General features: G+C 41.3%; 3 protein-coding genes and 1 pseudogene across 10 annotated transcripts in view; 3 read left to right on the plus strand and 1 right to left on the minus strand.

Moving 5' to 3' along the window:
* LOC311016440 (palmitoyltransferase ZDHHC14-like) overlaps positions 1-11,243 on the plus strand; it is a 50,152-nt gene extending 38,909 nt beyond the window's left edge. For 2 of the 4 annotated variants that reach the window (XM_084014124.1, XM_084014125.1), the window contains 4 exons: positions 973-1,075; positions 2,637-2,746; positions 5,278-5,383; positions 10,081-11,243. In XM_084014124.1, the coding sequence (XP_083870250.1) occupies positions 973-1,075; positions 2,637-2,746; positions 5,278-5,383; positions 10,081-10,539 (778 nt within the window). In that variant the 3' untranslated portion in view covers positions 10,540-11,243. The other 2 variants (XM_084014126.1, XM_084014127.1) reach the window with 2 other exon arrangements.
* A 943-nt stretch (positions 11,244-12,186) lies between these two features.
* On the minus strand, positions 12,187-16,574 carry LOC311016442 (galectin-8-like; annotated as a pseudogene). Its single transcript, XR_014599475.1, has 8 exons — positions 16,381-16,574; positions 16,002-16,090; positions 14,957-15,167; positions 14,721-14,840; positions 14,607-14,633; positions 13,898-13,986; positions 13,570-13,735; positions 12,187-13,428 (listed from the first exon to the last, which is right to left on the minus strand). The product of XR_014599475.1 is annotated as a galectin-8-like (transcript).
* Positions 16,575-16,739: 165 nt separating this feature from the next.
* LOC311015867 (interferon alpha-inducible protein 27-like protein 2B) lies at positions 16,740-25,796 on the plus strand. Its single transcript, XM_084013306.1, has 6 exons — positions 16,740-16,877; positions 16,979-17,020; positions 17,293-17,454; positions 23,460-23,489; positions 24,171-24,332; positions 25,579-25,796. Exons 1-6 carry the CDS (start codon positions 16,871-16,873, stop codon positions 25,662-25,664), a joined length of 489 nt encoding a protein of 162 aa, XP_083869432.1. The 5' UTR covers positions 16,740-16,870; the 3' UTR covers positions 25,665-25,796.
* On the plus strand, positions 18,836-20,632 carry LOC311016444 (uncharacterized protein). Of its 4 annotated transcripts, none has more exons than XM_084014133.1 (5): positions 18,836-18,903; positions 19,332-19,409; positions 19,564-19,593; positions 19,749-19,910; positions 20,387-20,632. In XM_084014133.1, the coding sequence occupies exons 2-5, from the start codon at positions 19,397-19,399 to the stop codon at positions 20,470-20,472; spliced, it is 291 nt and encodes a 96-aa protein (XP_083870259.1). In that variant the 5' UTR covers positions 18,836-18,903; positions 19,332-19,396; the 3' UTR covers positions 20,473-20,632. The 4 variants fall into 4 exon arrangements, with proteins under 4 accessions (XP_083870259.1, XP_083870260.1, XP_083870262.1 ...); XM_084014134.1 differs by having other exon boundaries at positions 18,848-18,908; XM_084014136.1 differs by lacking the exon at positions 18,836-18,903 and adding an exon at positions 18,961-19,223.
* Positions 25,797-26,795: the final 999 nt, after the last annotated feature.

Below are 26,795 nucleotides of genomic sequence, written 5' to 3' on the forward strand. Positions count from 1 at the left end.
GGGGTAATCCCAACAAGTCAGATATTTTATTTTAACATTGCAGTCAAGTTTGGCTTCACACCATTTGATGTAAATGCAGGCAGGAAGGTTCAGAAGCAGTCACCTAAATTCAGACTTAAAATTAATTGTTGCCTCCCAAACCTACCATTTCTAGTAGTAGGTTGGGGAGCTTTCAGTATGTGGATTCTTCTCTAATTTTAAAAAAGTACATGTAATATTCATAATACAAATCAAGGCAGGAGAATCTGAATTGATCAAATCTAAATGATAGTTAATTTCTAAGCCACAAATCAACTCAACAAGCTGATAATGGCCTATGTCCTACAGGACTTAAATAAAGGGGAATTGCAGTTGATAGTATCGTAGCAGTCCTTGTGTACTAGGTGAAAGATGACACATTGTCCTTGCTAGGGAGAAGAGATAGGTATGGGAGATTAAGAACAGGGAGATTAAGAGAGAAAGTGTGGGTTATCTCAGGGCACTTTCCACATAGAGCTGGACTAGAACACGCTCATGATTTTTTAAAGTCAATGTATATCAGAGTCCGAACGTCACCCAGGAGCAATTGTACAGTGCGACTTAGTGTCCGGGTATTTCTAGGTCTTATTTCATGAATAAGATATTCTGGAGACGGTATCCTAAAATGTAGTTAAGACCCATTGTAGTTTGTTTTTTCTTTTTTCTAAAGGCTGGATTTATCTTGGACAGTGTTAGTGTGCTGTGCTTTATGTGGAGCAGAGAAAATTAGTAGTGTTCTGCAATCCCAGCCAGACAGACTGGTAACTAGGAACTATTGGCAAGAGGACAGCCCCGAGGTTGTAGGTCAGTCTGCTAGCTGTTTGAGCTTGTGGATATTTTGTCCATGCTGGCTCCATATGGGTCTAGCATGTGTCTATATTTGTGTGTATGGGCTTTCACATTACTGTATGCCTCTTACATTGAGTGACACAATTATTCCTTGACTTGTGACACTGTACTGGAGGTGGTGGTGTGTTTCTTCTCGGTCTGGTCCATAGTGGGCCTCTCAGGCTTCCACACCTACCTGATCAGCTCCAACCAGACCACCAATGAAGATGTGAGTATGAAATACACATCAGACAACATGCCACATATACTGTTCCTAGTTGTGTATTTTTTCTTCCAATTTATTTATATTTGGAAATGACTGTTTTACAGGGAAAAAAACATTGATCACAAACAAGATAGTTTTCCATTTTTCCTTTTTTTGCATAAGCATAGGGTGAGGTATTAAAAAATTCAAGATCCTTGCAATTCCACCTACAGGGCGCCTTACAGACCCCCATCTTCACTTCCAGAAGCACAATATAAATTTATGTACAACCCTTTACAAAGGCCCGCCTGTCCACATGTACCCTATCTACATAACTATAACTATTCATATTATAAGTCTATCAACAGCAATTTTCTTGTACGCCTCACTGCCATATGCCCATCTCACATTCTAATAGAAGTATAGAGTAATTATAGGAGTGTAACTATATACATCAGAACAAAGGGAGCTCACTCATTTATTTCTGTGATGTTATAAGAAGGATGAAACTTCAGTCAAGTCATACAAAGTCTGTCTGTATTGGGGATATAAATTAAATCCACTTATTCCAACTCTGGTATTTTTCTTTTTTCTTAACACATATTGTGTTATATAAGCAAAATAAAAAATGAAATGTTTTCACAACTGATTAACATTTTTGTTGGAATTCAGGAAAAATAATATATTATAACAGGGAATATATTTATATATTTTTGTGGTTTTCCAATAGTCAAAAGGCTTTTAATTAAAATATAATGTTTTATAATTATTTGTATTTCTGTTATCAGAATTAAAGGACCGAACCAGTATTAATACGTCATTGTCCATCATCCAATGGCCAACATCTACCATTTTTACCAAAATTGCGTGATTTTTTAGATAGTTGGTTTGATTCTGTTTTGTCCATATTCAATAAAACTTACACAATGTACCTGAAAATGTTTGTCAAGGTTAGTTAAAACTCACCTCGTCGTTAAAATCCTCCTAGCTCAAATTCAAGTTCGAAATTCAGGTATTGTAGAAACTTTTTTCCAGGCATGATCACATTTAGCCCAATGGCTCTCTTTGCTCTGTTGTGATTGACAGCTCAGAGGGTGGACCCAAAGTATAAAGTATAAAGAAGGTTGGCTGAATGTTAGACCTTGGGCGTGTGTGAATTTCAGGCTTGTACTGATAAGGCGCAACAGTCGCCGAAATGAGACTCCTTGAACTTGATATTACCGGCTAGCTCCACCTGGGCCACTTACATAAACTGGAAGAAGCCGGACACTGGAAGCCGCTTCTAGCTTCAGACGCAGACAGGATTTGGTCTTATGTCCAAAATTCCGAACTATTCCTTTAAGAACCTTGCTGGACAGATACTTAAGGCAAACATTCAGACCGGATTGAGTCATGTGTCAGTGTGGCTGTTTAGAGCGTGGTGCTAATAACGATAAGGTCATGAGTATGATCCCCTTACGTGCCCTTACATAAACATTTAGCGCTAGACTAGACATAACGCACAAACATAATCTCTGTTGCACAGTCTTGATTTGTCTTCCAGTGACACTTGAGATATTCATCGATGTTGTATGTTCTCTTTCAGATAAAAGGGTCATGGTCTTCTAAAAGAGGGAAGGACAACTATAACCCCTACAGCCATGGGAATATATTCACCAACTGCTGTGCAGCACTGTGTGGACCCCTGCCACCAAGGTATGTGTGTCAATTTATTTTCACAAGGTGATTATGCATTCCTAGATGCCCATATGGAACCGCAACTATGGACAGTCATAGGTGCTGTAATAGGTGACAGCACCTATTGTGATTTTGAGTTTTGTCCCAAGGCTAAAATAGAACCGTTAGTGATGACTCCTTTTGATGTGAGGAGCTGCTTTGAAATGAGTCTGCCTGCAGCCTTTTCTCTATACATAGCTACTAAGATACTGCAAGAGTGGAAAGGATTTCAAGCCCATTTTAACCAAATCCAAGATCAAAGTTGGCTTGATATATTCGATTTCACACTTTTGCTGTTCATGTGATTTGACAGAAATACAGGCCAACTGTCACAGCTACATCCTCATGTCGATGTGACTGCAATGTCACATTGCACATTCCCTCCCAGCATCTTTCACGTTCATTCTTACCCACTGAAGACAGACAATTTCCTCTTTCCTTGACTGGCCACCTTACCCACTTTGTGATGCAACACTCACAATGACGCCATGAAGACTCTACAAACATCTCTTAGCTTTGGAACTTGCAGGCCTTACCTTTGCCCTTTGCTGTTCAATCATTTAAGAGTCTCTAGTTTAGCATATGCATACAGTACCATCTTAGGTTACTAAATACATACACTATATTGGGTCACACTGACGGAGGATTTTGGCAGCATTCTGTCAGTATCTCACTGTGCTGAGCTCTGGCCAGCAAAAGCCAAGTCACCAGTAATGACTAGCAGCAAAACAGAGTCCTCGGTGCACAGGTGGCTGCCATCTGGGCGTGTGTGTGTGTGTGTGTGTGTTTGGGCCAGCCACAGGCACTACACAGCTGGGTCCACCAGTACCAAAGGAATGCTTCACCTCAGCCTCGGACTATGCAAGCAACGTTGTCTCGAACGCACACAGAGACAAAAGCTTCTTGCATTTCATTACCTGCTGAGACCTTGACTCACATTTTCTAATGCATCAGCCTCCATGTTTTTATGCACATTTCCTCCAAGCCCAATTTGCAGATCTTCCGGTATTCATTACCAGCCGCTCACTGTATGTTCCCGGGGTTAGTCTCTGTGATTTTACCAAACCATTTCCACCTGAATCCAGAACAGTCTCTCAGGAACACGGCGTCAACACTGTTTCTGTTAAATGATTACCCTGCTCGCACTGTTTAACACCTCAACTGTGTGTGTGTGTGTGTGTGTGTGTGTGTGTGTGTGTGTGTGTGTGTGTGTGTGTGTGTGTGTGTGTGTGTGTGTGTGTGTGTGTGTGTGTGTGTGTGTGTGTGTGTGTGTGTGTGTGTGGCGTCAGAATCGTTTCATATTACTTGCGCAACTATCAACTGAACGCGTCACACCCGCGTGCTTTGACGCCTGTGCAGCACACAGCGCCTGACGTGTAATGTAGTTTCCTCATTGACTGATAATGGCTGCTGCACGCCTGTGATCACATTACGCGGAGTAACTACGTGTAACATTCATGCGTTTTTTAGCGAACGCACGCATTAACGCTCGCATGAAGATAATTGAACATTTTTGTCAGGCGCTCACATGTACGCGGAAACGACGTGCGCAGACTCTGTCACGCGTAACAAGAAGCTGCGTACATATGAAGCAGCGTGCGCACGTCTGTCTCTCACTGTTTGACAAATGTTGTTACGCGTTCAAACGCACGTGCGGTCGCAGATTCTGATGCTGCGCGGCCGGAATTGATCTGCTGTGCGCACCTACTCCGCGTAACTTGAACGTGTAATGTAGTTGCCTCCCCTGGTTGACTGAAATGAACAGGCCAACTACATTACGCGTTCAAGTTACGCGGAGTAGGTGCGCACAGCAGATCAATTCCGGCCGCGCAGCATCAGAATCTGCGACCGCACGTGCGTTTGAACGCGTAACAACATTTGTCAAACAGTGACAGACAGACGTGCGCACGCTGCTTCATATGTACGCAGCTTCTTGTAACGCGTGACATACAACCTGCGCACGACGACGCACGCACGCATAACAAATAACCATGCGTTCACACACACGCTGCTGCGCGTCTTTCTAAGTGTTTTGGTGTGTGTGTGTGTGTGTGTGTGTGTGTGTGTGTGTGTGTGTGTCTGTGTGTGTGTGTGTGTGTGTGTGTGTGTGTGTGTGTGTGTGTGTGTGTGTGTGTGTGTGTGTGTGTGTGTGAGAGATTGCTCAGGCTTTATCCGGCTGATAAATAGCCATTATCACATACATCTGGCTCGTGAACGTGTGCATATGCATTCCAAGAGTTCAGCAGGTCATCTGCAGCATTAATGATGGGACAGAAACTATGATTCAATCCAGTGCTCAACTGCAGGATTGCTGTGATTTATTACCAGGTTGTGATGTCATGTGGTTTTAACAGGATGTATATGAATGTGTGTATGTGAGTGGACGATTCAGAGACTTTCATTTGTTACACTGCTTCACTGTATTACGGTTATTGGGTAATGTCATTTGGTTTGTTAGTATTTCTGAATGAATGCTCATAAACAATGCTCTTCTCCCTCTCTCTGACCAGCCTCATTGACAGACGGGGCTTTATCCAATCAGGCATGCCACAGCTGGCACCACCAACCAATGGCATCACTATGTATGGTGCCACTCAGTCTCAGCAGAGCCACATGGTAAGACACTGACCTGATTCTCATGTCTCCAAGAAACTACTATCAGATTGATAACTTTGTTGAAGTAAAACTTTCACTTGATGCATGAAGTTTTAGAGATATAATAGCCATTGATTAAAGAGACTGCATACTTTTAGATCTGACTCTCCGCCACTTTTCTCAAAAGCTCTGTTTAGTTATAATCCTGGAGATTTCAGTCCTGGTTGAATCGGTGACTCCTGTGGTTTCTGTTGGAACAGCAAATGTGGCTTAATACTTGAGGAAACACTCCTTCGGCAAAGAGCAACAGATGCATCTGTGTGCAGCCAAACATACTCATGTTGTTTTGATAAAGAAGTTAGTCACTTGGAATTCTGCATGGGAATGGTGGACTAACAACACTAACAATGAAAACCACTCTGGAGAGAAATACATATTTAAGGGAGATATTTTGACAATGTTGCTGAAAAAAATGCATAAATATTTGTAAAAAAGGGTTTGATTTTGGCCCAGTCCTACTCGGGTCATGCTGTGACTCCTCCAGGGCCAGGCCTTGGTCAGCATGACTCACAGAGTCAAACCACCTTTCACAACAGCCTGTCTGACAGAGTGGATCTCTGGCTTTTGTCTTTTGTTTATTTGCCAGAAACAAAAATTCAACTCCCCAACTGTCAGTTTCAAACTACGGACACCAAACTACGGCCCATATTACTTTGTCTGATTAATTCCTGATTGTAATGGTAAACATTTGCTATTGGACTTGCCTACGTGGCCTAAGCAGAGAGGTTAAAGGCCAGATGAGGCCAGACTATTTCAACAAGAGCTGTACTGCTCTGAATTGAAAAGAGTGAGTCGATGACGTTTTCAATTTTGCATGTCGCTCCATGTCATCTGTAAATAAGGTCCGCAGTAGCAAGGAAAGGGGTTTCTGTGTGTGGCCGTTGGTACGGATGTGGCATTGCAACGTATGATTTGACTCTCCCTGATTTTAGTCTTTCTCCTGTCTGCCAGTTTATCAGTCAGAATACTGAATGTAAGATTAAGGGGTTCCTCATCGCGCTGATAATTCAAGTCTTGCCTTTGGCCCAAGAAAACAATGAGCAGCAGTCAGAGAGAGATGATATATAATGTAATCACGGACTCACAATCTCCCAACGTGAAAAAACACCACAGTCCTCAAACAGATACCTTCTGTGATGTTAAACTGTCTCTTACAGTCTTGGATGAAAGAATGGTTGCGGTGAAGAGGACATTGTTCTGACTGACCAGTTTCCCTCTCGTGCCTGGTTAGAAGCAACAAGTCCACCGTTGTTCAGTTTAGCTGTCGCCCTCACACATTACATGCTCGATTTAAGACCTATTCACACTCGGCTGCTAAATGTCTGTCACTGGTGCCGTCTCTCTGTGCCTCAGTCATCTTGTTCTCATCCATACCCGACCTCATCCTGTCAGTTGTCACTGAGACGTTGAACATGTACTGTCATCTGTCTCCAGGTCCTAAATGTGTGGACTACTTGTAATGGGCTGCACGCCATAGGAACATTACCTCAAGTAGCACATTCAGAAAACACTGCCATCTGTTTTCTGTAGCGGTCATAATTAGCAGCCAGAGAGTTGTCCTATTGTGCCGGCTGCTGGCCATTTATCTGCACACTGATGCAGATTCAGCTGTTAATTCAATTACATTTTATTTTTAGTGTCGTATCATAACAAAAGTTATCTCAGGACATTTTCACATTGAGCAAGACCATTAATGTTGACTTGCCTGTCTCACACCTTGGCTGTGTTTCTGTAGTATTGTGTTGGTTTGCATTGAGGCTGCATTTGGGTGATGAAAGCCCAGTTTGTTTGTGAGCTACTTTTGTCTGTTATGCAGCTTAAAATGACAGCCTGATATGCGGGGAAACAATACAGCCTTGCAAGTGGTTGCCATGTTAACAGTGTAACCTCCATCTGGGATTGGGGGGGGGGGGGGGGGGGGGGGGGATTTGATTGACAGCACTCATCATAGCCATGAAAAGGTCAGTTCATCCAAATGACAAAGAATACAAAAAGTGGTTTCAGCTTCACAAATGTGAGAATCTGTAGCTGTTCTCTGTTCTGGACGGTTCGGTCTCAACAAGCAATTTAAAGACATCAGGGGCTCTGGGAATATTCCACAGTTAATCAGAACAGTTGGAATCGACAGATCATTCAGATATAATAACTGTTAGTGGCAGACTACATTTACAGGTATGTTTCTGAAAACGTAATGAAGGTAAAAGGTTTTAGCAGTGGCTAGGACACTGTTTTTGGAAATAGGTGATAATGACTTCAGGGCTTTACATTTTGAATGTTCTTTTCTTTTAACGTTATATCTCTTGGTTGTGAGCAGTCATTTCTATTGTAGATAACACCAGCAGTATCTATATGGGTAGATATTACTGTAATAAGCTAGTGAGAAAGTGTGTTTTGTTGTCATTTCAGTGAATTGTCCTTTAACCTCATGGTACATTATTTGCTTTGGCCTTGTAAAAATTTCTAATTTTGGCCCCGTCTCCTACCTTTCATTCTTCCTGTCTTTTTCTTTTGTGATCAGTGAGTTCTCTTTGTAAAACACACACGTAGTGCAACTTGATCAACCACCATTTCCTTGTTTGATAAATGCAAAGTGAGTAATGAGGAACAGAAAACCCACAGCCTCGTTTTCAGTTTTACCACTCAGTCTTCTGTCAGCGGCATGAATGATGCTAACAAACTTTCTTTATTAATTTCCAAAAGGGCTGATTAATATTCAGACCCTGCTAAGTCAGTTTATTGAAGATAAAATAATATACATAAAGGCAGTAGTTTCCCGTTTTTCTTGCTAAAGCCAGTTCAACCAAATGTAGCACCTAAGTGCAAGTCAAATGGACAGCTTATTATTAGCACACAGCAGTGTGTTGTCAGGTATAACAGATGTTGGCCGGAATCTCACAACTTTATTTGAACAAGGTCGTGTTCATCTTCCTCATGACCTTAAAAATGTTGAATCAGAGTGTGGGCGGTTGGTAAATTCAAGGATCCCCTCACTAGTATGAAATCTTAGAAAATCTATATTACGTGGATAAACTTTCACAAACTGACCAAGAAGCAGGATCGCAACTAATCTATTTTCATTTTCAATATTTATTTAGTCTGTAAAGTTTGAGAAAATAGTGAAAAATGAATATCGCGGTTTCTCAGAGCCCAATATGAAGTTTTCCACATAATACAAATGCGTCAAAATTGAGTAGCGAGAAGATGGACATGTTTGACATTTTTGCTTTAAAAATGAATGGAATTATCAATTATCAAAATAGTTGTTTTTATATGGATCTAATAAATTAATCAAGCAGTGGTTTCAGCTCAGCAGAATATTGTATTTCGTAACCCTGTTGTGTTTGAAGATCGACTGCCATTTTGTCGGTTTTATTTTTCTTTAAAAAGTCTCTCACACTAGAGTGATATAAACTGATGCCACACTGACTGCTGTACACAGTCATGAAATATAAATTTAGGATAAAAAAAGCTCTCTTATCCTTGTTGTGTCATCACTGGCACGTGTGAAAGCCAACCAAAACATGGCCTGTGCTGCTTCACTTGCTGTCTGCTATCCAAGGTTAGTCTGTCAGCAGTCTATGTACATATTGTTCCTTGTAGTTCTGCTTGTGTGTCTGTCTGCCATGGGGGATGGATAGTGCTGACTCAGACTAGCTGTGACTGTTTATAAAACATGAGTGGGCCTGAGTGTAGAAAGAAAAGGACAAAAGCGCTGTATCCCTTTTTACCCACTCCATTTTATTTTCATACCAACTCACCACTGATGATGTAGCTCTGCACTAATGTGGCTGTGAGCAAGGTGTCCGTGTCATTTCAGTCCAATAACCCCTTGCTCAAATTAGGCTACTCAACCACTTGGAGAGGGGCCAAGCTCATAAAGCTGATAAGTGCTGATAAAATGATTGATAATACTCAGAAATCATCTCTTCTCTTGTCGCTCAACATCTTTATTCTGCTCTTTTGTAGGTCAGTGAGATTGAGACAGAAAGGTGAGCTGTCAGGGACAAATCTTTGTGCTTGAGTTTCTTGTCGGTCAGACTTGAGAGGGATGAAGGGAGACATGAATGTACTTATTTGCTGATATGGCTTTTTAGCTCCTGCACAACTAGTGATCTTTCATCTCTGCCTGGTCTCTAATTTTGCTCTACAGTGCATGATTGCTCTGTGGTGATAAAGGGCTAATAGAGTTAGAGCTTATCTGCCTGTAGCTGATGGGTGGTATTCATGAGTTGCTGTGTCCTAACCCAGTTACTCTGCTCCAGTTTTAGACATGTGATTCACTCTAAAGAGAGACAATAGAGATCAATAAGTCATGAAGCTGTGACTTACTAGTCCTACTGACCTCAGTTCTGTTTTTACTGGTGCTGATGCACGAGCTGGTACAGGTTCTCTCTGTGGCTCTGCATTCTAACAAGACTACTAACTTTTTTTTCTTTCTCTTTGTCTCTCTTATCCAATCTACCCACTCCTCTGTTGTCTTTCCATATGTTCTGTTCCTTGATCCCATGTGTCATTTCCTCATTCGTCTGACTTTCAACACTGCCTCGTTATTATTTCTTTTCTATTTCCGTCTTTCACCTCCGTATCGTTTCCATCTCTGGCTTTTACATCCTCTCCTGTATTCTTCTTTCTCCTGCTTTCCACTTCTTTTCTCTCAGTGTGACCAAGACCAGTGCATTCAGAGCACCAAATTCGTTTTGCAGGCCGCCGCCACACCTCTCCTCCAGCAGCCCAGCAATGAGCCAGTCATCGTGACGGCTTCCCCTGAAAATGGAGGCGCTCTACCCGGCCGCATCCCCCTCGGCCTGGGCGGCCAGTGCACCTCTCTCCCTCTAGGACAGCCCACCCCTTCGACCTCCACCCCCAGCCTTAGCTGCCACGAGGCCACAGACATGCTGCCAATCCACGGACATAACCACAGCCACCCCCTCCAGGAGCCGGTGGCCCACCACCACTTTCTCACCCCAGAGGAAGTGCCTTCGCCGCCAGGTATGCTTCCCTGCGGCAGCCCCCTTGGTCACAGCCACACTATGCAGGCAGGCTTCTACAACCCAGCCAGCCAGGATTCATTACATGAGGACTCTGTCAGAGGCTTGGTAAAGCTCAGCTCTGTCTGACGATGGGATATGTAACCCCTCGTACCACCTCCCACTTGAAAACATGCATCCAAGCCATGAAACTGTGCCACATTTGGACCAGCTTGCTCTCGCCCTGCATTTCCCTTCTTTCCTCAGCAGGACTTGAGAACTGAACAGAGCTGTGGTTTATTTTCAGCTGCTAGAGACTGAATGGAATTGAACTGAACCGAAGTGAAACCAGTTGTCCTCAGCCAATGTCTTGCCAAAACTCTCTGCTGGAGCAGGGAGAGGTGTTTTCTAGAGTGGGGGCCTGTATGACACCTCAGACATGTGCTTCTCTTTTTATTATTTTTACTCCAAGGAAAGCATATTCCGTTAGCTCCTGGAAATGGGAGTTTCTTTTTCAAACTGGCGTATGTCTGTGAGCCATCTCAAGCAAAAAAGAAGACATGTTTTGACAGTACGTGACATTTTTTGTCAAAATTTTGAATTTCTGTCAATGGTCTGACCGTTTTTTTTTTTATGTTAGCCTTTATGCCTGTTGCTGATTGGACAGTGTCTTTGGCGTTGTTTTCTTGGACATTCTCAGCAGTTGGTTGATGTTGTCATGTTGCATATCATCCCGCTTTTTCTATGTAAAAAAAAACAAACAAGAGACTGTTGTACTGTACTATGGTTATTACAAATCTTACAAATTATTATATTTCCTGTGAATATTAATAAAACACCAAGTTTTTATCAGATATTTTTGCATTTATATTAAAATTTAGAAGGCATAATGTGAGGATTATATGGCGATAACATTTCCTTTAAAGTTCCTCTGGGCGTAAATGAGACGAAAATTAAAAACAACCATTAATGATAAATGTTGCTAAACATTTATGGATGTTCAAACAAGGTTAAGACTTCTGTAGACTTTTCTGGTTAGAAATGTACAGACTAATAAAGGGACTCATATAGGTGTCTGGGTAGTAAAGGACAGTTAATTAACATTTAACTATCTTCTACCACCTTGTGGTTGACTAGGAGTACTGCAGTTGAGTAGGGGTTGTTTTTTCCTCATAGAACTACATTTTACCTAACATAAAACAGTCAGACATGAGTCAGTCATCAAGTGCAGACACCTACTCTAACGTATGCAACGTTAAGCTGCAATAACCAATATTCCTATATTAAACCTAGATCAAATGACTACATGTAATGTGAAGGGGTTGTTCTTGTGAAGAACTAACAAAGATTGAAGACTGTGTTGTTCCCTCAGCTGTACACAGCATTTTCAGCTCATTGTTTGGAATTATTCCTGTTTGTAAATTCAGTGTTTTGATTAATTCTGTCTGCTGTCGTCAACCTTGTTTCCAGATGCAGCAGGCAGCTGTTTGTTTTGTCAAAGTTAGCTGGAGCAGAAAGTGGGGCATTTAGAGACCCTCAAAAGGGCTAGGACAAAAGTGAATATTCAATTTGGTAGACAGACATTACTCCAAATGAATGCTAATGTTGCTGTGCTTCTGCTAGATTTGTAAATATGCCACTCTTTGCCAACAGGTTCATCCTATCAAGGTAAAGGGGAAAATGTCCTCCGTTACGAGTGTGGCCCCATAGTGGCCAATAATATAAACCAGTGCAGGTTTAACTCAAACAATATTAAACAGTGAACTGATAATAATAACACATTTATTTGTTATTAAATAATTTATGATACATAGGCAAGTTTTTTTTCATACATATTTTACAACAATTACAACAGACAATGCAAAAGAAACCCTGTTGAAATTGGAAAATAAATATCCCAGATTTTTTATTTTTTTTTTTCTTTTCATTTTGGAGCATTACTCATTGCAGCACTGAGTGGGAGAGCAGTGATACAGGAGACGGTCACAGATGAAGGAATACTACTATAATCTACAGAGCTTGCATAAAGATTGCAACATGTCATTTGTTAGGTTATTGAAATAATTGGATATTTAACTGATCCTGTTCTACACTGTGCTTGAGTTCTGCTGCACCATTACACGTTAAATTGATTTAAATTGCAAGTGCCTGGGACGCTATCGTGTGTTCAAGAATCCTGAGGATTACGACCTTTTCGCAGACTGAATTGGAAAAATAAACGTGTCCAAACTAGGCCAGTCCTATTCAATCATTTTATAACAAACACATTGAAAATGATATAATTCCTCCCACCAAAAAAGAGTACTGACTATTTTGTAATGATGAGAAACACTTCAAAGCTTTTTTAAATTAGCTGTACAATAAATTAGTCCTGCTCCAAAAAAATGGCACCCTTCAATTTCATTGTTTGTATTTGCTGACTGTCTTGGAATTTGAACAAATCCAAGTGCTTATTAACATTTACAATATTTCCTGTTTTAATTTTACAGTGCACTATGGGCGTATCACAGCAGAGATGCACAAGAGACAGTATAACAAATGAACCAAGGCAAACTTAACTTGTAGCTGTAAACAGTCATGGTGGCTCACAGCCTGATGCTCCAGCACAGCTAACTCTCATGCATCAGTCATTAAGCCAGGGCTGGAAACATGGACCATAACACTCCATGGTAGGGCCTGTCCATGGTCCTTGGTCACCAAAATGCTAGACTAGCTTAAATCAGTGACCTGTGTTTGCAGAAAGACTACCCTGACCTGAAGTCAGCACAGGAGTCTGCCATTTTTCACCATCCCTCGGCTGGGTCACTGTGGCTAAGCTAATTTAGCATCGATAACCAGAACACAACAGTGTCTGTAACGCTGGCTTCCGTGTAAATCTAGAGTCTCCAGTCACCACAGTTTCACATCATTGAGCTCCAGGTCCCCCATGATCTCCATTTGGTCAATGCTGCTCAGGTCCTGCACCCGATGTCTGAACTCAAACAAGTGTGAGCCATTCACTGCCAGTTTGAACTGATGAGGCTGACAGAGGATGAGGATCTGACGGAACAAAACACTGAGCAATAGTCAATCATCACTGAGCACGCAGACATATTGAGAAATAATTAACGATCAACTCATGATTACGGTGGCAGCAGAATCCCTTCAAAATAAACCTCATGAATTGTGGGCGGTTCATACCTCAAAGTAGTCCCCCGATGAGAAGGGAAAGAAGGGTAGCTCTCGCTCCTCCTGACCCCAGGATTCACTCAGGTACGAGTTTCTGATGAACGCACCCGACTTCATGCGAGGGTTCAGATGGAGAGCAATGTTCTCCGTCCTGCTGTTGCGGAGGTTCACTGTGAAACTGCAAGTAACGAGGATTAAAAGGTAAATCTTTTTATTTATCTTTTTTAAAGAAATGTTGCAGTTACCGGAGGGAAATGTACATTAATAGTTCACATATATCACATGCACATCAGATTGCTCTTATTTACGCCGAGGCAGATTTCATCAGTTATCACTTTACCTGTGAGGGTACACGCTGACCTGTCCTTTGATTGTGATGTGCTGTCCTGGGTTCAGTCCTTTCAGTATACTGCCTTTGTAAGGGAGGCTCTGGAACGACAATATAACTGTTGATACATTTTATACTTTTTTTATTATCGATAAATCTGCAGATTCTTTTTTCAGCTTTTTTCACAATAAAATAGTTAAAAAGTCCCAATGTAATTTCCCACAGTCCAAGGTGACGTCTTCAAATGCATTATTTGTCCAGCCAACCATCCAAAAACATTAAGTTGGCCATCATATATCATAGCAGCAGTATATAAAGCAGTAAATTATCACATGAATGCAACATCCTCGCTAAAACGAAGTACAAAAGTCAGATCATTACCAACATTTTGGGTGCTTTTGCTTTGGGTTTTGCCTCCAAATAAAGTGGTTTAGGTAATCTTAAGTTTACAACCTGTCTGACTGCCTGCTGGCTCACATTTCTTGCCCCACAGGATTCGCTGTAGCGATGTATTTTAGTGTGTCGCTGGCTCTCAAAAATGTCTTTAATAAACCAGAATTTCCTTTTAAAAATCTGAAGGCTACATGCTGAATGAATCGGTCTACAGAGGACAAACAAAGGAACGATTTATGGAAATGTCATCCCATTTTAACGGCATCACGAGATACTGGGCACATTTAGACACAGAGGATTTTACAAAGATGCAAAAGGAAAAACTCACCAAGTCACCTGATTCTGAATATATTGCCTGAGAGAAATAACAGAAATGATTGAGAACGTTTAAAGAAAGGATTAATCACATATAATAAAGCAAACGTGATGACAATGCACTTACTGAGTTTGGGATGTAGCCAATAGCGTGAACCCTGACTTTCCCAGAAATAGAAAATGTGTCGACCCTGTTCAGTGGGATTTTGTGCTTGTATTCCAGCAGGTGAGTGCCATTTACTGCCACCTATGGGTGAAGACATATTTGATCATCCTATTTTTTCTATGAATCAAATTGGCATTTTTTTTGGTACTATAGAAAGTTAACAATGCCTTCAACCATAATAGGATGTGTCCACTGACCTTGAAGACATCTTCGTGCACCAGGATGATGGTCTCGAAGGGGGCTCCACGTTTGTAGGGCAGCTGGTGGAGCGTTTCCTCTTTGCCCCAGCTCTCCTGCAGCAGGGAGTTGCAAACCACACTGGGCGAGCCGTTGAAGCGAGGGCTGAAATGGAGGGCGACGTCAGAGCGTGGCTTGGTGCTGCAGCCGCTTGACAGATCGATCTGAAACCTGCGGAGAAGGTGAACACACGGGCTGGTTATTCACAAGGCAATGTGTGCAACTGCCCCGGGACTTGATATCAAAGGGTTCGGGAGTTTGCACCTCTAAGTATCACACCAACAAAGGCAGGTGCTGTGTCAAAATGTAATTCAATTAAAAAATGTTTTTAGTGCCTTAAAAGTTCCATAAAACTACTGTTATCAAGGTCAATAATTCACGTTCACATTGATTATTTCAGTTTGTGCTCACAGGGTGCATATTATTTTTATCAAAATAGCACAACTAACAATATAAGGTCAATAGAAGCCCTTAAACGTGTTAATCCAGCCACGGTGTGTGTTGCGTTGGTATTGGATGGTCTGACGGTTTAAAGACACCTTCAGTGTGAGGTTATAGGTCACAAGCATTTATGATGCCTAATTTTCTATGTATCTTTGATGTATGATAACTCGGAGGGGACTAGCTAATGTTACTTCACTGTGTCCCATAGCTAGCGCCTCAAGGAGCAACAGGATTTGTTCATTAGGATGTTGATTGACATTCTTAATATTATTAAGTTGTTATTGATATTTCATCTGTTTTATTTGTTTAGGAGTTTGTTGAATTCAATTCATGAATGTGTTAATTTGTTAACGCATACGTGTTGTGGCGTTAGGCCACAAAAACCAAATCCCTAAGAGTGCCATGGCTTTAAAAAGTTTGGAGACCACTGAACTAGACAGGGTTTACTCATCTCCCCAGATCTAAGTGTCATGTGCTTTGGGTTCACCGATGATCAAATCTGTAATCTCTGTAAAGTGGGCTCTTCTTCTGTACATGTCCCACAATCAATCATCATCTTACCTGTCAGCATCTGGGGGCACAGTGCCCTGGATGATGATTATCTCCCCAGGGTGCAGGCCTCCAGGTATGGGCCCTGTGTATGGGATCACCTGAGGTGGAGAGCTGACGTTAAAACACTGGATACCTGCACTGACAGCAACTGGAGTCTGAAACAGGGAGCTAAACGAAACGCCTCTAGCTGGTACATGCCGACACTGACCGTCTGGTATCGGATTAGTTGACGAGCAGTGTGCGGGCCTTTTATAGACAGTCGATGCTGCAAATAGCCTGGTGTTTAGCTGTGTTATAAGCTACATGAGGGTCTATTGATCATTCCATGGTGGCATCAGAGGGCTGCTGTGCATAATAATAATAATACAAATAACAATAAGCCTCTTACCGGATTCAGGACAGTGTGTTTCGCATTTGCCACAGACATCGGGCTTCTTGTGTCTGACTACAACATGCAGCCGCGCTGAGAGACAACAGGCTCTGTGCTGTTTGCGGTAAGTGAGAGCGGGCTGTAGCTCTGCGCTACACGGGGATGGTGGCAGTGGGCATCTTCTCTCCATCCGCTCCGAGCACTGCGCGCATGCGCAACTCCTACCATGTGATCAGGTCCGCTGATCAGGCCGATTTCGACTGTTAAACATTGTTACAAACGTTTTTTTTTTTTAATTGTCAAGGACAAAAAAAAGCATGATTCACGTAAGCGATAGCTGTTAAAATTATGTTTTTTATTTATTTATTAATCTTTTGAAATATCCGGGGTTAAAGTGCAACGGGGTGGGGGACTAGGCCTATATTAAGTATAACTGCGTCATCTTGAATTCAGATAAGTTTCGTTTCTCCAAAAACTGGAACTCTTCGGCTGATCACACCAGATAACTATGTCGCGTGTGTATTGCTGCTTTTCTTTATATAAAGTAAAATGAATAACAGTAATCATAGTGAATGTCATGGTTAAGGCATGTAAACGTTTTAATTTTGTGTTTCAGATACAGCCGTCGCCGTTGGAATAGGAGCGGGAGCAGGAGCACGTAAGACTTTGGAAAGCGTTTAGATCACCTGTTGTTTACTTTTTCCGCTGCAGTGTGTTTTATATGTCCTGATGAATTTACAACAGAGATCCGTCTGCTGTGTGTGTTTGTGTGTGTGTGTGTGTGTGGGTGTGTGTCTGTGTGTGTGTGTGTGTGTGTGTGTGTGCGTGTGTGTGTGCGTGTGTGTGTGTGTGTGTGCGCGTGTGTGTGTGTGTGTGTTTTTTATGTCCTGATGAATTAACAACTATGATCCCTCTGCTGTGTGTGTGTAGTGCTTGCTGTGGTCGGGGCTCCTCTTGTTCTGGGGGTCGTAGGCTTCACCTCGGCGGGAATAGCAGCAGGCTCCTACGCTGCCAGCATGATGTCGGCTGCTGCGGTGGCTAACGGAGGAGCTGTGGCAGCTGGGAGTTTGGTGGCTACTTTGCAGGCAATAGGTAAACACCAGTAGATTATTATTATTTTTTTTTTTCTTAATTGTGTGGCTTCTTAATGGTGAGATGAGCATTGCTGGAACACTAATTAAAGGGCCATACCAGTCTAATTCTGACTTCCTTCCATTAGCAGAGTTGTCCCCCGTCTTCAACACATGCATCAGTGTCTGCAGTGTACTTTAGTAGAGCTCAGCCTACCCGTTTTAACCACCGCTCACCGCCATTCATGTTGAAAGGGTGTGGAAAAACACTCTACGGGACTGTTAAATCTCTGGGATTAGGTCATTCAACCTGGAGATAAGAACTATGTGCTCTGTTACTGTAACTTGTTACTACTACACGTCGTCTTCTAGCTTGAGAACAAAACATTCTCAGCTCCTCTGTAGTTCCATATCTTGACATCAAACCTGTGTAATCCTACAGGTGCAGCTGGTTTGTCAGGAGCTGCCACCGCAGCCGTGTCCGGCGTTGGAGGAGCAGTGGGATGGCTGGTCAGCTTACTCCATAAAAACAAAAAGGAATAACAGATGCATTTACAGATCCAATAATAAATTATATTGCTGCTCTGAACAAATAGCACTTTAGTGATCTCAGACAACTGAATGTTTTTTTGCCAAAAATAATAATGCATCCTATCAAACTTTTCTCTACATTTATGGACATGAACATCAGCCTCCATATGCCACTGGATCTGAAACTTTCATTTTGATTTGTATTCATGCTGCTTACACTGTGTTTTGAGCCTTTTTTGTGTGTTGTGCAATAAACAAATTCCACCATACGGTCCTCACTAACAGACTGATTGTTTGATCATGAAAGTAAAGTCAAATGTCATCCTCATAATGGTGCTATTGGTATTTCAGTGTGGTCTGTTTTTGTGAATACAGACTTAATATAAATGGAGTTATTAACAACAAGCCATGAGAGCTGTGTCTATTATGATGTTCATTATGTTCATCTGACAGGTTCAACAAAGTAATTCAGACATTTACTGTCTAACGTTCTGTAAACTGAAGACAAGCTTTCATCCCCCATTACATCAAGGTGTTTCCAGTTTTAAATTAGGATGAGGACTTGAAGACTTATGTATTTGGCCATGGCCGTGACTCATATCTTTATTTAAAATGATAAAATAAAGTTTTCATTCAATTCTCCTATTTTATTGCAATCAACTTTAATAAATATAGGCCTATACATGAACGAAAATGATGAAGATATTTTATAATGCAGGTCTGCATGAGCTATGCTTTGTTAATAAATAAAAGAAAAAGAAAAATAAGTCATGCATTACATAAATTACATCGAGTGCTGTCCAGCATACTTACATACGTTTTCAGGTTTGTTTATTTCGTACATGTTTTCCTAAAGCCCGATGCTTTTATTTTGAAAATGAAACGCCAGTAGGAGCGGTGGGGAGAAAAACACAGACTGCAGCCGTGTTGTCCAAAAACGGTGGGGTTCGTGTCTTTTTGCGTATTATCCACTAGCTTTATCAATATTTCGTGACCAATTATGACTGATATTGACATCACAATTAATGGTAGATGTTCTTAGTTGGGTGAATATGTTTAAATTAAGCTAGCACGGATGCTCCGTTGGTTGAAGGGACTGTAATTTGAAACTGCGTCATGTTTACAAATGGTAATTTAGCATTATCTGGCTCGGTTACAAGTAACGTTAGTCTGAAGGAACGCTGCACGGAGGAAGTCTGCTTTCCAGTAGCTACAGTATGTGAGGAATATCATGCGTGAACGTCGATAATAGTTTAAAAGGTGGTTTCATTTTAAGTGAATTATACGGAGACTACCGGTAGCTACTGGAGCTTGTTGTTTTTGGTAGCCTAGGTTGATATTTTGTATTTTTCTTTTGTACTCCTTTAGGTTTATGATCAACGTTGCTCAAGAGTCTAAAGTTCAGAAGACTTCTTCAGACCAGTGACAAAGACATGGGTCCTATTAGTGAGTATCACTGTCCCTTTCACAATAATACATTTCCTCGAAAGTGCTACCGTTCACTTGTATGGCTGCCTTATAAACACATACTAATGAAAGCCTATCTGTCTTCATTTGAGCCAGATAAACTATAAAAGTGTATGTTCGTGTTGTGTTTCAGGTACTGCTGTCGCCATCGGAGCAGGTGCAGGTGAGACTTGGCCCCGCCCTTATCGATCATTGTGCAGCAATTATGGATCACCTGTGTTTTCCTTTTTCAACCTTCATGTAGAAACTATCATGCATGATCCAACAAATAGCACACTGTCATTAACAACACTTCCCTCTGCTGTGGGGTCCATGCAGTGAGTGCTTTGGTGCTGGCCCCTCTTGCTCTGGGAGCAGCAGGGTTCGCGTCAGGTGGAATAGCAGCAGGATCCATGGGGGCTAAAATGATGGCGGCTTCTGCAGTTGCAAACGGAGGAGGAGTGGCAGCGGGAAGTGTGGTGGCTACTTTACAGGCAGCAGGTAAACACCAACACGACATATGACACGGTGGTGATGACTGTTGCATCTTGATGCTGAGGCGATCGTTGATGCTGGAGCGATACTAAAAGGGGAATCTTGTGCTGTGTTACTTCTCATGTCTTTTCAAAGTGTCTGCTAAACCTGGAACTGAAACAACAGTAATGTAGCATTGTCACATAGAGATTTGAAATATTGTGTGGATAAAGATTGCAGGATTCAACCAAATAAATTACATGAAGGTACAATTGAATGACACTACTGTATACACTGTGGTGGAAACGGTTTAATTTATCCCTGTTTCATTGACTTTTTTTTAGCTTGTGGTTTAAAGTGTTGCTTCTTCATGGTAATTTCAAACACAGTGTCTAGGTAGATAATAATGACACCTTTTACACCCTCCTTTAGCTTGAGAACAAGACTCTCAGCTTCTCTGTGGCTCCGTGTCCTGATATAAAACCTGTGTCATCTTGCTGTAGGTGCAGCTGGTCTGTCTGCAGCTGCCAGTGCAGCTGTGGCAGGCGCCGGAGGAGCGGTGGGTTGGCTGGCTAGCTTCATCCGCTGAAAACCATGAAAGAACAAGATGCATTTACACATATATTAACCTTTGCTAAATGAAGGAGGTTATTGCAAATTACAGGACATCATGTTGCCATATAGCACTTCTGTGATTTCAGACACTTGAAATATGTTGTGCAATAAATCTGTACAACCTGTGAAATATACTGGTCCATTGTGTCATCTGTAAACATTTCCATTCTTCATAATGTCCAGCAGGAAGGACTGAGTGAGTAATTGGAAAGTGTTCACTTGTTCATCAACTTTTTGAATGAAAGATGCATAATATTTTTCTGGCCACAGTTAAGTTGTGGACCATAAAACCAAAACAGTGACCGGACATATGCTATAAAGCTCGTACATCACAGTCGGGACGTTATCAGCTGTTGGTTCTAGTGATGGGTCGGTCGAACGAGCCGGCTAATTTTTTTTATTGTCTTTTAAAGCCGCATTGGTCAACATATGTGGCTGTGGCAGCGTCTGTGTGACTACACTGAGCAGGAGGGGGGAGGGGAGGGGTTACAGACACTCGCATGCAGCACACACGAACAGGAGGGAGAGAGACGAGAGCGAGAGGAGCGCAAGAGGATTTTACCATTTTACCGAAGATGAGTGACAGCAGGAAAAGGAGTAAAATTTGGACAATTTTAAATTGTTAGACTCTGGAAAGGCAAAGTGTACACTTTTTTTAAATAAAAATTTCTTATCGAGCAGGCTCCACAAACAACCTGCACAGGCATATGCGAACTAATCAACTAATCCAACAGTGCAATTAAAGGAGTTGTACATGGTTGCACATTTTAATTTATATTTTGTTGAGTGATGTTTATTTGATTTTGTGTTTTTTCACAAATTAAAATGGGTCTTTTTTATTTAAAATGTATTTATATATGTTATGTTAAGTTTATTAATAAAGCCATATAAATAGGCTACTAAACATAGCCTATGTTTACATTTACATTAGTTATTCATTTTACACATAATTTGGTAATAAATTAATTTAAGTAACACAAAATCTGAGGAGCCACTTGGGAGCCAAGCCAAAAGAGCCGGCTCTCCACAAAGAGCCGGAATTCCCATCACTAGTGGGTTCATATACCTGTGACTCAGCTGTCTCATCACATTGGTTCTCCTCCTTATAAACCAACAATTTCACCACCCAGGACAATTCTGTCATCATCCTTAAGTACACTGATGATAGAAGCTCAATAGGCTGAGAATCATAAACATGGAGGAAAAACCTTGACTCAAATAGCATATTAATACCTTTCTATTTCAATAAACTGTTGGTATACATTTTATCCCCAAAGTAGATCCTGGTGCTGCATGCTGGAATGACACTATTTTCATCTCCAGTGTGAATACTTAATATTGTCCATCCATCCATCCATCCATCCATTGTCTACCGCTTATCCTGTATTCAGGGTCGTGGTACTTCATATTGTATTTTATTAATAACTTTGATCTTGACAAGAGCCACCACGACCTCCAGGGCCAAAATATTATTTTCTTCAGTAACTTAATGGAAGTTTGTCCTGAAAACAGGTTTGAAGGAGCAGTCAGAACTGAACAACTCTTGAGTGTTTTTCTGCTCGGTGACGCCCTCTTCTGGTCAGATTTTAAGTTTCATTTTTAAAGAAATTAAAAAAAATTTAACTGACGTCTGCAATCAGTTTCCACAACCAAACTGGAACAACAAACTCATTAGAAGTCATAAGAGTTTATGTGAGATTGCGACACTGCTCTGTTTACCTCTCTCATCCCTAAAATATTTCTGTCTTTTGTTCTTCTGAGGGCTTTGTGTTATTTTGGATTAAATGAAGGAGGTTATTTGCAAATTACAGGACATCATGTTGCCATATAGCACTTCTGTGATTTCAGACACTTGAAATGTTTTGTGCAATAAATCTGTACAACCTGTGAAATATACTGGTCCATTGTGTCATCTGTTAACATTTCCATTCTTCATAATGTCCAGCAGGAAGGACTGAGTGAGTAATTGGAAAGTGTTCACTTGTTCATTAACTTTTTGAATGAAAGATGCATACTTTTTTTCTGGTCACAGTTAAGTTGTGGACCATAAAACCCAAACAGTGACCGGACATATGCTATAAAGCTCGTACATCACAGTCGGGATGTTATCAGCTGTGGGTTCATATACCTGTGACTCAGCTGTCTCATCACATTGGTTCTCCTTATAAACCAACATTTTCACCACCCAGGACAATTCTGTCATCGTCCTTAAGTACGCTGATGATAGAAGCTCAATAGGCCGAGAATCATAATTCTCCCTTTCTATTTCAATAAGCTGTTGGTATACATTTTATCCCCAAAGTAGATCCTGGTGCTGCATGCTGGAATAACACTATTTTCATCTCCAGTGAGTACTTCATATTGTATTTTATTAATAACTTTGATCTTGATAAGAGCCACCACGACCTCCAGGGCCAAAATATTATTTTCTTCAGTAACTTAATGGAAGTTTGTCCTGAAAACAGGTTTGAAGGAGCAGTCAGAACTGAACAACTCTTGAGTGTTTTTCTGCTCGGTGACGCCCTCTTCTGGTCAGATTTTAAGTTTCATTTTTAAAGAAATTACATTTTTTTTAACTGACGTCTGCAATCAGTTTCCACAACCAAACTGGAACAACAAACTCATTAGAAGTCATAAGAGTTTATGTGAGATTGCGACACTGCTCTGTTTACCTCTCTCATCCCTAAAATATTTCTGTCTTTTGTTCTTCTGAGGGCGTTGTGTTATTTTGGATTTAATGGACTCTGTGACGCCCTCTTCGGTCCAGTTTCGTTTCTCCAGAAATTATGCCGATAACCTATAAAGCCCAGTGAGCCGATTCGAGGCGCGTCAGAAGAATACCCATACGCTACAGCAAGACATGGACCTTTGTGAGTAAGCAAGTATAGGAACTATAACACATATTGTGATTAAGGCAGGTGAACTGTAAATGTTGATTTCGGTCTTCATCTTGTCTTTCAGTTTCCCTTGCTGCTGTAGGAGGAGGAGCAGGTAAGACTGCCACTGTTTCCAACAGTTTTGAACGGGCTTTTAGTGCATCTCCAATGACGCTCCCCAGGAGTGTCACTAGGTTTTAAGGACAGGGATGGCTTAGCCCCCAGGAGATGCACAGAATGTGAGCGAACGTTTAATTTCACAAATAGCTAACAAAATCTGAGAAATTGCACGTTTTGGACAGATTTAACAGAGATACTTTACTCTGTAAATGTTTTAGGCCACCATTACATTTTTAACACAGTGGAGTGATTATTATTACTGTATTATTATTATTATTACCGTATTATCATCATCATTATTATTGTCATTATTATTATTATCCACATACCGGTAATCATACGTGAATGAGCTGTTTCATGGTGTGCATCTGATGCTGGAGCTGATGCTCCAGAAGGTAGTCACCCCAAAGATAATATGAAGAGTGCACACCTCACTCTATAAACAACCAGGACCTTCACATTGCATTTCGGACTAACTAGCTAGCTACAGTAGCAGAGTTCTTTTTGAGCTGAAATGTAACTTTTGACCGCAAAACAACAAAGGTAAGACGTACACAGAGTTATACAGCACGCATCTCATGCAGAGATATACAGCATGCATACAGCACGTATCTATTTTAGGGGGGCTTCAGCCTAATGACGCCACTGACGCTCTGCTGTGTGTGTGTGTGTGTAGTGCTTGCTGTGGTCGGGGCTCCTGTTGTTCTGGGGGCCGTAGGCTTCACCTCGGCGGGAATAGCAGCAGGCTCCTACGCTGCCGGCATGATGTCGGCTGCTGCGGTGGCTAACGGAGGCGCTGTGGCAGCAGGGAGCACTGTGGCTGTTTTGCAGGCAGCAGGTAAACACCAGTACTTGATAAGTTAAAGTCCCAGTCGGCAACATTTTTTTTTATAATAGTCACTGAAGCCGACTCTATGCTCCGATAGAACAACATATATCATCCGGTTTAAGAAAAAAACGCCTCTACGTGCACTAGAGCCTGTTTGTTTTGCAAAAATCGACAGCGCCAGGCTCATCCTATCCAATCAGCACGCAGGGCTGTGTTCGTGCACACACAGAGCCCCTCCCCCTCAGGTCGTTCCACTCTCACAGGGGGGAGGCGGAGGGAAGCTTCCAGTAGCTTCCAATTCCTCGGTTGAAAACCGAAACGAGGAGGTCCAAAACAACCAAGGAAAAGAAAACACCGGTGGAAAATAAGGGGAAAAAAAGAAAGATTGCGACGGTACCCGTGATGAAACAAAACGAGAGTCAACATCGAACCCGCGTTTCAAAGGTGGCGTGATCTAAGGGATTTTAAAGGGCACAGAGTCGAGGGGAAGGAGCTCGGTGGTCGAGAATCCGACCGGACTTTCACTAAGGCTACGGCATTATAACGCTGCTGATGATTGACAGCTGATGATCGGCACCGGTGATTGACGTGCGTCTGCGCTGGATAAACTACAATTAATGGGCTACAAAAAGCGCATCGTCCACTTCTCCCCATGTTGTTGGTTTAATAAACAGCTGGTTCACTGACCGGCTTCAGATCCAGCACCTCCTCCTTCCTGTTTGACCGGTTGCTGTATTTACATTTCATTTGTGGTTTTAGTTTCGTTTTTGTCAAACATTTGTAATATGATTGAAATAAATAAAAATATCATTAAATTATTATCACTGTCCACACACATTTATCAACACAATTCCAATTACTATATGTCTGCATGAAAGTAATTGTTAAATATGCAAATGCACATATCGTTTGTTTTCATGAACGGCCGAGGTGTGCAGCACTTTAAATGTTGTTCTCGCAAAGAATTGTGGGTCGTGTGGGTTCCTCTCGTATAGGAAGGTCCTTTGCATCCTATGCTAAAGGAGCTCTGAAAGGAAGCATTGGAGCTCCTTTCCTTTGCATTTAGAGAATCCGAACGGCTCTTATCATGGCGGCCACTTGTTTACTTCTGGGTCACTTCTTCAGTTAGGAACCTTCCTAAGCAAAATAGACTATTCGACTGCACCCAGTGTCACGCTAGATAATAATGTAACAAGACTCTCAGCTTCTCTGTAGCTCCGTGTCCTGATATAAAACCTGTGTCTTCTTGCTGTAGGTGCAGCTGGTCTGTCTGGAGCTGCTACTGCAGCTGTGGCAGCCGCTGGAGCAGGCGCCGCAGCTGTGGTGGATGCGCTCGTCTGAAACCCATGAAGGAACAATAACATGTATGCTTTTTTGACTTGGATCATTGCAGAGGCAACGTTGCTGTTGCCTACTTGTCATGTCAGACAACTTGACATTGTTTTCAATAAATCTACATTCTTGTCAAAGATACTTGTTCTGTGTGTCATCTGTAAACCTTTCCATTCCTCATAATGACCTTTATAGGGTTCTTGGTGAGAAAGTGATTAAAAGTGTTGTTTGGATCATTAGCTTTTGGAAATGATAGCTGTATATATATATACCAAAACACTCGATTTTGGTATCAGGTGTTGGTTCATATGTGTATTGTTAGGCACCAATCACCAAGTCAAATTTTTTGTATGTGTAAACATACTTGGTGATAAACCACTTCTGCAATAATTAATCAATTGCATAAATTAATTGAAATACCACATGAAGACACCGATCGCTTGAGAAACCTGTACTGTGATTTGGTAGTAAAAATAAGTAAAATGTTTGACATTAGTATAGAGTAGAATAAACTAAGACTAATTTTAAAGGTCACAGTGAAATCTGACAACATACCTAAATAACTGTATTTTGTATGTATTTATTCTGTATTTATTCCAGCAAAATGAGGACAGTGTCTGTAAATAATAATAAAAAAACAAAAAGGCAGAAATGCTTCTTTCTAAAATATATTCTTTCTACAGACTATGATGCTATAATCCTAAAACTCTATGTATACCCTTTCATCACTATGAGATTATTCTGAAAATAAAGACTAAACAAATAAAAAATAAATAAAATGCCAAATGATTTGGGTGGCTTGGGAACAATTTAGGGCAGCTCCAGCCCCCCTTAAATAGGCCTAACAACATCACTGCTCTGAGCCACATAAATACACTTTAACTAGGTGCTGTCAGCGTGAGGATAAGTATGCCATTAAAAAAGTCATAGTTAAGTATGTCTGAAAACTGTTGAAACGTCACAGTATGGTCTGTTGGGAAAAAATGTCACAAAAGTCATAAGCATGTTTTAAAACAACATAAAAGTCATAGTATGTCATGTATGTCATTAAACAGTATATGTCTTTAAAAAAGTAATGACAAAGAGATTTATAATATTGTCATAGAAAGTAATTTAAAAAATAATACAGTGTCATAAATC

This window comes from Eutrigla gurnardus (assembly GCF_963514095.1).
Source record: "Eutrigla gurnardus genome assembly, chromosome: 7".
NCBI classification, from domain to species: Eukaryota; Metazoa; Chordata; class Actinopteri; order Perciformes; family Triglidae; genus Eutrigla; species Eutrigla gurnardus.